At 53.9% G+C, this 9,007-nt stretch overlaps 1 protein-coding gene across 2 annotated transcripts in view; it reads left to right on the forward strand.

The window, feature by feature from the left end:
* XPO6 (exportin 6) overlaps window positions 1-8,990 on the forward strand; it is a 64,869-nt gene extending 55,879 nt beyond the window's left edge. For both annotated transcript variants that reach the window (XM_071444477.1, XM_071444476.1), the window contains exons 21-24: window positions 1,330-1,491; window positions 3,929-4,027; window positions 5,386-5,616; window positions 8,330-8,990. In XM_071444477.1, coding sequence (XP_071300578.1) covers window positions 1,330-1,491; window positions 3,929-4,027; window positions 5,386-5,616; window positions 8,330-8,431 — 594 coding nt within the window. In that variant the 3' untranslated portion in view covers window positions 8,432-8,990. The remainder of the gene's footprint in view (window positions 1-1,329; window positions 1,492-3,928; window positions 4,028-5,385; window positions 5,617-8,329) is intronic.
* Window positions 8,991-9,007: the final 17 nt, after the last annotated feature.

Raw genomic sequence — 9,007 nt, forward strand, 5'->3', positions numbered from 1 at the left:
ATGGGAGGGATCCCAACTCCACTTCATGTTCTGGCAGTGAGGGAGAGCAGAGAGCACCCAGTGCCAGTCAGAGGTGTCTGGGGGAGCAGGGACAGTGAGGGGTGTCTGGGGGAGCAGGGACAGTGAGCTGTGTCTGGGGGAGCAGGGACAGTGAGGGGTGTCTGTGGGAGCAGGGACAGTGAGCTGTGTCTGAAGGAGTAGGGACAGTGAGGGGTGTCTGGGGGAGCAGGGACAGTGAGCTGTGTCTGGGGGAGCAGGGGCAGTGAGGGGTGTCTGGGGGAGCAGGGACAGTGAGCTGTGTCTGGGGGAGCAGGGGCAGTGAGCTGTGTCTGGGGGAGCAGGGACAGTGAGGGGTGTCTGGGGGACCAGGGACAGTGAGGGGTGTCTGGGGGAGCAGGGGCAGTGAGGGGTGTCTGGGGGAGCAGGGACAGTGAGGGGTGTCTGGGGGAGCAGGGACAGTGAGCTGTGTCTGGGGGAGCAGGGACAGTGAGGGGTGTCTGGGGGAGCAGGGACAGTGAGCTGTGTCTGGGGGAGCAGGGACAGTGAGCTGTGTCTGGGGGAGCAGCAGTTGGGACCCTCAGTGGCACAGGCAGTGCCTGCAGCATTCCCAGCTGGGCAGCTGCAGGTGTCTGCTGTTCCCAGCTCACTGCCACTGGGAGTCTCCATCTCCATGGACCCATCCTCCACTGTCGTGGCTCTGCCTGGAGGGCTCCATGATGGAAACAAAAGAGCTTGGTCACAAGATCTCACATTTTTATAAGTTTTAGTCCATTTGCATACAGGAGCCAACTGTCCAATTAATAGCTTCAAATGATGAAGTTTCATCCTCCTTGCTTGCCCACCCTCCTCTTTTCACGTTGTTTATGCTTTGGGCCTGAAGTTTGAAGAGTCCTTGAGTCTCCAGCTAGAATAGGATTGTTTTGTCTTCACCACCCTATGAAAAGATCCTAGTAACACTTAATATAAAGCTAAAAGCTGCACACCAAAACAGAACAGAAAAACTTAAACCCCAGGTATCAGTGGCAGCTGTGAAGCTTTGAATTTCCACAAGCTGCAAGTGTGGAGAGAAAACACCCTGGGGGGGAGCAGTCAGTGGGATTGGAAACAGAGTGGGTGGAGGATTTTGTCAGGGATTTCAAGAGAAGCTAAAATTAGGGAGGAGGTCAAAGCAGGAGGTACAACCCAGAGTCAGGGATGTGTTTTCAGCATGATCCTACAGCTGCTGGCTCTGGTGCTCCCTTAGAAGTGCTTTGATGTGTGGGTGGGCCCAGGTGTGGGTGGGATCCCAGCAGAGGAGCCTGCCCTGAGCTCTGTCCCCTCTCCTGGCAGCGCTCATCCCCTGATGTGAAGGCAGAGCTGTTTGAGCTCCTCTTCCGGGTGCTGCACCACAACTGGAGGTACTTCTTCAAATCCAGTGTGCTGGCCAGTGTGCAGAGGGGAGTGGCAGAGGAGCAGATGGAGAATGAAGCCCAGTTCAGTGCCATCATGCAGGTAACTCACCTTTCCCACCACTACCCAGAGCCTGTCCTGCAGAGGAGCACTAAACAGGGAATCACAGAATCATTAAGGATGGAAAAGCCCTCTGAGATTGACTCCAGTCATTCCCCCAGCCTGCCAAGGCCACCACTAAACATGTCCCCAAGTGCCACATCCACATGGCTTTTAAATCCCTGCAGGGATGGTGACTCCACCACTGCCCTGTGCAGCTGTGCCAGGGCCTGACCACCCTTCCCATGAAGAAATTTTTCCCAATATCCAACCTAAATTTCCCCTGGCACTTGAGGCCATTTCCCCTTGTCCTGTCCCTGTTCCCTGGGACTCCCCCAGCTGTCCCCTCCTGTCAGGAGCTGTGCTGAGCCACAAGGTCCCCCCTGAGCCTCCTTTTCTCCAGGCTGAGCCCCTTCCCAGCTCCCTCAGCCCCTCCTGGTGCTCCAGCCCCTTCCCAGCTCTGTTCCCTCTCCTGGACACACTCCATCCCCTCAGGGTCTTTGTTCTTGTGAAGGTCCCACCTGGGCACATGTGGGTGATGGGTTTAGATGAGCTTGAGTGAGGTTTTGCCTCCCCAAACTGCTGAAAATGAGAATTGCTGAGGAGTGACCCAGCTGCTGAGCTCACAAGGCACAGAGCCATGCAGGCATGAGGAAGGAATGTTAATTTTTTTGCAAGCCTCATCCTGCTATAAAAATACATTACTGCCACTGACCCATTTAATTCTGAGTGTTGTGATTGGCAGTGGGGAGAGCTGCCAGTGCTGGGAAGTTTTCCTGAGTTCCCATGGTCTTGTTGAGTGCTGTACCACAAGCCCTGGTGGGGAAGGGTCAGGGGGTAACACCTGACAGGCTTTGCCCTGGGGAATGGAGAATCATGGACTGGTTTGGGTTGCCATGGTCAGGGACATTCCACCATCCCAGGTGGCTCCAAGCCTCATCCAGCCTGGCCTTGGGCACTGCCAGGGATCCAGGGGCAGCCCCAGCTGCTCTGGGCACCCTGTGCCAGGGCCTGCCCACCCTCCCAGGGAACAATTCCTAATTCCCAAGATCCCATCCAGCCCTGCCCTCTGGCAGTGGGAGCCATTCCCTGTGTCCTGTCCCTCCATGCCTTGTCCCCAGTCCCTCTCCAGCTCTTCTGGAGCCCCTTGAGAGAGTGTGTGCCCAGAGCCAGCTCCAACCTTCTCAGGTTGGAGTTTTTTGGAATTTTTAAGAATAACAGGCTGTGTTCCAAGTGTTTCTTCAGTCAGAGTTGGCCAGATGAGTTCCCCTGCAATTCCTAGATCACCTTAGACTGCTGGTGGAGGACTTTGGGAGAGTTTCCCCCTGGTGGAGTGCCTGGAGAAACTGGATCCCCTGTGGTGCACATGTGGAGAGGGAGCTCTTGCACTGACACAACCTGAGCCATGTTTTTCTCTGGCCTTTCCCTTCTCCTGCCACCTTTTGGTGTCACTGCAGCCCAGGCTGGTTCCTGTGCAGGGCTGTCCAAGCATCTCCTTCACCTGTAGCTGTGTAACATTTCCAAACTCTCTTGAATGCCTTATTCTGGAAGGTATTTATGGAATAATCTCAGTTCAGGCTGGGTGACAACACTGCACTGCTTGTTTTGCTCCTTGGCTCTTGTTGCTCTGATACAAAACTCCCATTTCATGTTCTTTAAGTGTTCCCACAGCCAGGGCTCTGTGTGGGGGATATTAATAGTTCCTGTGCTGATTTCCACCTGAGATCTAAGGCCAGAACTGGCTCAGTCTTGATGGGATCTGGGTCATTTTTGTCCATTTGACAATAAATGGGTCATGTGGGAGAATAAACTCTTCTGCTCACAATGCCTTGAAGAGGAGCTGTTAAAATCCTGCTGCCTGTCTCTGTACAGAGCTGACCTCACCCACCTTCATCCCCTGTTCCGTGCTTTGGAGATGTTCAGGGTGGAAAAGATGTTTGATCACACACTGTGCAGCCCTGCCAGGCCAGCTCAGCCTCCAGGAGGTTTTGTTCTGGGCTCTTCACTGCACAGGCTCCCAGGGCCTAAATCCTAAATCATCTCCAAATCCTAAATCAGGGCAGTGGCACTGCTTGGGCTCCTGGCTGAGACTGAGAGCCCCCCCTGGGCTGTGTCCTGCTTTGTTCCCTGTGCTGTGGTCCCTCAGGTGACACCCCTGAGGAGCATCCCTGGCCCTCTCCCTCTCCAGTGCCAGCTTGGCCTGCCTGTTCCCAGTGGAGCCTGCTCTGCAGGAATATGCCCATGTTCCCACCAAAGTGTCATCCCCATGGACCTGCTGGCAGCACAGCTGATCTGAACTGCCTGTCTCTTGTGATCTTGCTGCACTGAGGCTGCCAGGAGTTTCTCCTGGGCTCAGGGTGAAAATGCTGTTGTTTTTCCTGGCAGCTCTGATGTTTGTGGTGCTCTCCATGCCCTTCTTCCCTCTGTGCTTTGTTCCCAGGCGTTTGGCCAGTCTTTCCTGCAGCCTGACATTCACCTGTTCAAACAGAACCTTTTCTACCTGGAGACACTGAACACCAAGCAGAAGCTGTACCACAAGGTGGGTCCTGCCTGGGCCTCTGCTCTCTGGGCATGGGAAGAGGAGGGAGCTGTCCTGGGACTGCTTTTGAACTACTTGGAAGTCCAGGTCAGGATTTGAGGGTTCTGTGCCACAGCCTTTGTGTGGTTGGAATGGAGTTACCACCGCCCTGATACTGGGAACTGGGAATGGGAGGGATCCCAACTCCACTTCATGCTCTGGCAGTGAGGGAGAGCAGAGAGCACCCAGTGCCAGTCAGGGCTGTCTGGGGGAGCAGGGACAGTGAGGGGTGTCTGGGGGAGCAGGGACAGTGAGCTGTGTCTGGGGGAGCAGGGACAGTGAGGGGTGTCTGGGGGAGCAGGGACAGTGAGCTGTGTCTGGGGGAGCAGGGACAGTGAGGGGTGTCTGGGGGAGCAGCAGTTGGGACCCTCAGTGGCACAGGCAGTGCCTGCAGCATTCCCAGCTGGGCAGCTGCAGGTGTCTGCTGTTCCCAGCTCACTGCTCTGGGAGTCTCCATCTCCATGGACCCATCCTCCAGGCCTTGTAACCTACCCTTAGCTGCTGCCATGGAGGACTAAATCTGGAATCCAGGGAATCTGCTCAGCCTGGGAAAGCAGAGCTTGCAGTTTCCCATCTGTGGTCACACCTGAAGGGCAGCCCTTTGTGTTCACAGGTGCCTGGGGCAGATTTCAGGCCCCTGGCCACATTCCCTGGCTCCCAAGAGTGTAGGGACCACCTGGCTGGAGTTGGAGTGGGACTTGATGCTGGTGGCTTTGCCAATGCTTAAAACTTGAGTCAGAGCCTGGAATTGTGGAATGGTTTGGACTGGGTGAGACTGTAAGGCTGATGTATTTTTAACCCCCTGCCATGGGCAGGGACGCCTTCCACTGTCCCAGGCTGCTCCAAGCCCTGCCCAGCCTGGCCTTGGACTCTTCCAGGGATCCAGGGGCAGCCCCAGCTGCTCTGGGCACCCTGGGCCAGGGCCTGCCCACCCTCACAGGGAACAATCCCATCCATCCCTGCCCTCTGGCAGTGCTTTGCAGAGCAGAGCAATTCCCTGTGTCCTGTCCCTCCATGCCTTGTCCCCAGTCCCTCTCCAGCTCTCCTGGAGTCCCTTCAGGCCCTGCAAGGGTCCCTGAGGTGTCCCTGAAGCCCCAAACCATGAGGTAAGTGTGGCCAAATTCAGCATTAACTCTCAAGCTGATACTAATTGATCTTATTTTGGCCGTTTTTGATCTGGGTTGTTTTAGACAATCATCTCAGTGCTCACCAGCGTGTGCAGATGCCACTGAAGCCGTGGCTGCTTTGTCCTTGCTGGATTTGTCCTCCTGTGAAGGAGGAGTGAAGTCCCCTGACCCTGTGCCCCTCTCCCCGTGCAGAAGATCTTCAGGACCACGATGCTGTTCCAGTTTGTGAACGTGCTGCTGCAGGTGCTGGTGCACAAGTCCCACGACCTGCTGCAGGAGGAGATCGGCATCGCCACCTACAACATGGCCTCGGTGGACTTTGATGGCTTCTACTCTGCCTTCCTGCCCGAGTTCCTGGCCAGCTGTGACGGTGTGGACTCCAACCAGAAGAACGTGTTGGGGAGGAACTTCAAAATGGACAGGGTGAGGAGGGGCCTGCAGCATTGTGGTATTGCCAGGATGCATTGGAGGCCATTTTCCAGGGAAAGAGAAGTGTCTTGGTTTGGAAAGACAGGAGTCTGCTAAGGAAGGCAGGAGCCTCCCCTGAAATGGCGACGATGAACCCCCCCCTCCAAATTGCTCTAAATTTTAAATTAAGGGGCTCTCAGGCAACAAAAATTATGGGAGGAGGAAATAACAGTTCTTTACTAGGGAAGAAAATAAAAGGATAAAATAAACAATGCAGTAAACTAAAACAACACTGGCAGAGGCAGAACACAACCTGACACCCTGTGGGTCAGGGTGTTGGCACAGTCCCATTGGAATTGTGGCTCAGCCCTCCTGCAGTGTCAGGGGTGGTTCTGCTGGAGCAGGGATCCTGTAGGAAAGGGTGGAGTCTTCCTCTGAAGATCCAGTGGAAGGAGAGGCAGCTGCTGTTCCTCTGGGGAATCCAGTGGAGAAGCTGTGCTGGTATTTCAGAATCTCCAGATTATATCCAGGTAGGAATGCTTGAATTTCAGAATCTCCAGATTATATCTGGGTAGGAATGCTTGGATTTCAGAATCTCCAGATTATATCTGGGTAGGAATGCTTGGCTCCTCCCTCTGGGCTCACATCTCCCAATGAGATGCTGTAGTTCTTATCAGCCATGCAGTGACATTCAATAGCTGTTATCAGCAGATGTCCCCTCCTGAGGGAGGAGTGGTTGTGATCACTCAGAGAGAGATGAGGCAAACTGTCCACTTGACAAAAGGCAACTGCCATACAGATGTATGGCAGAATACAGATTTAATATAATATTATATATTTAATTAATACAGATGTAATATAATATAATATATATATATATATTAATATATTAATTATATAATATTAATATAATAATAATATTATATAATTATATTAATACAGATTTAATATAATATATATATAATTAATACAGATTTAATATAATATTATATAATTATATCATATTATATAATATATCATATTCTGTTACAGATGTAATAGAATACATCTTGCCTTCAACCTGCCACAAGAAGTCCTTTCTCAGGGTCTGGATATCAGCTCAGAGGTGGCCTTTGGGGCTCTAAGGACTTGCAGGGTCCTGGTTCCTGGATGCTTTAGTTTTGGAGAAATCCAGCAAAGTTTGCAAATTTCTTGCTTGGCACGTGTTATTGGCAAGTGCGAGTGGCTGCAATTGGAGGCCGTTTTCCAGGGAAAGAGAAGTCCTTTCTCAGGGCCTGGATGTGAGCTCAGAGGTGGCATTTGGGGCTCTAAGGGCATGCAGGGTCCTAATTGCTGGCAGCTTCAGTTTTGGAGAAACCCAGCAAAGTTTGGAAATGTTCAGGTTGGTACCCCAGTGTCATCCAGTGGGTGTGGCCACATAGGGAGGCCATTTTCCATGGGAAAAAGAAGTCCTTCCCCAGGGTCTGGGTATCAGCTCAGAGGTGGCATTTGGGACTCTAAGGACTTGCAGGGTCCTGGTTGCTGGCAGCCAGCACATGCTGGCAATGTCTCCAGGCAGTGCCTTCTGCTCCCAGCACTTCCATGCTCAGCAATCCCCAGCCAAGGGGTTCCCAGTGCAGGTGGCAGAGCTGCCATCACCCCTCAGGCTGCAGGATGCTGTGGGAGTCAGGGAAGGTGGTTCCTGGAGGAAGCTTTCACTGGAATAGGCTGATGTGTTCCCAAGTGGGACACTCATGTCCTTGCCTAAATCTCGCTCCAGCTGCTGGCCAGATGTTTGAGGGTTTCAGTAAGGACAGCAGAGTCCCTGCACAGGCTCAGAATTCCTGCAAACCCCTCATGTGTGGGAAGGAAAGGTGGAATATCATGGCAGAGCAGGGAAGAAAATGTGTGGAATACCATGGCAGAGCAGCAGGTTCTGGCTTCCATTTACTGAGGGTTGTCCATTGAATGTTCCCTGTCCTGAGGGAGGGAGTGGGAATTTGAGACCGAGGGTGAGGGTAGGAATGGAATCCTGGGGGAGTTGCTTGGCTCTGGAAGGTGACTGTTCTTCAGGAATATCAGCCCTTGTTAGGGAGTGTGTGACACCCAGGAGCCTTGGCAGGAGAGCAGCCAGGAATTATTGCTGAAACTGGCCATGGAGCCAGGCTGGGAGAGCTGGGGGAGAGATGGATCCAGGGACACCTCAGAGCCCCTTGCAGGGCCTAAAGGAGCTCCAGGAGAGCTGGAGAGGGACTGGGGACAAGGCATGGAGGGACAGGACACAGGGAATGGCTCCCACTGCCAGAGGGCAGGGCTGGATGGGATCTTGGGAATTAGGAATTGTTCCCTGTGAGGGTGGGCAGGCCCTGGCACAGGGTGCCCAGAGCAGCTGGGGCTGCCCCTGGATCCCTGGCAGTGCCCAAGGCCAGGCTGGGCAGGTCTTGGGGCACCTGGGACAGTGGGAGGTGTCCCTGCCATGGCAGGGGTGGCACTGGATGGGCTTTAAGGCCCTTCCCAGACCATTCCATGATTCCATGCCCATTCCTGTGGGGCCTCACTGCACAAAGCTGAGATGGGAGCAGAGCCTGGATCCCTGCAGTCAGCTCTGCAACCATCTCTGCCCCAGAGCCTGGAGTTCCCTGGGCTCAGACTGAGTCAGGGTGGATCTGTTCAGGTGTGAACACCCAGTGGGTGCCTGCCCCTCTCAGTGTCCCTCCGTTCCCAGCAGTTTTTGTTCTCTCCCTTGCAGGACCTGCCCTCGTTCACGCAGAACGTGCACAGGCTGGTGAACGACCTGCGCTATTACAGACTGTGCAACGACAGCCTGCCCCCGGGCACTGTGAAGTTATAGTGACTGCCCTGGAGTGAGTGCCGCCCCCGGGGCACAGCCCCGCTCTGCCCCCGGGCCGGGCCGGGCCGGCGCTGCCTTCACCGCGCTCCACCGCTTCCTTTGAGTTCTCCCTGCCCAGCCCGAGGCCGCAGCTGGAGCCGGCAGGATGTGTCTTAATGCCCACCCCGGGGCATCCCGGCTGTCGGGAAATCCCTCTCCCGGGGCGTTCCCTCTGCTCCTGTAGCACTTTGTTGCATCTGGAGGTGTCTGGAGAGATCATGTCCGTATCAAACACGAGGCAGAAGCGCCAAAGACCACTTCAGACATTCGTACCTTCGTGTCATTCCACCTTCCTGCCCCGCCCAGCTCTCGGAGGAGGAGTCTCCTGACGTTGGGACTGGTTTGGCACTTCTGTCACTCCCTTTGTTTTTAAATTGCCTTGAAAACCTCCCCGATGTTGGCGGGGATTTAGAGACTTTTTTTGGGTTTTTTTTTAAACGTAAACGTTTTCTCATCATTCCATTGTGATACTAAAACAACATGCTTAATGGGAATAAAGTGCTTACTTTGTTGTTTTAAATAGCTTGGGGCTGGGTT

The sequence above is a fragment of the Agelaius tricolor genome, unplaced genomic scaffold (genome assembly GCF_023055355.1).
Source record: "Agelaius tricolor isolate 1412-34295 unplaced genomic scaffold, bAgeTri1.0.p SCAF_19, whole genome shotgun sequence".
Taxonomy (NCBI): Eukaryota; Metazoa; Chordata; class Aves; order Passeriformes; family Icteridae; genus Agelaius; species Agelaius tricolor.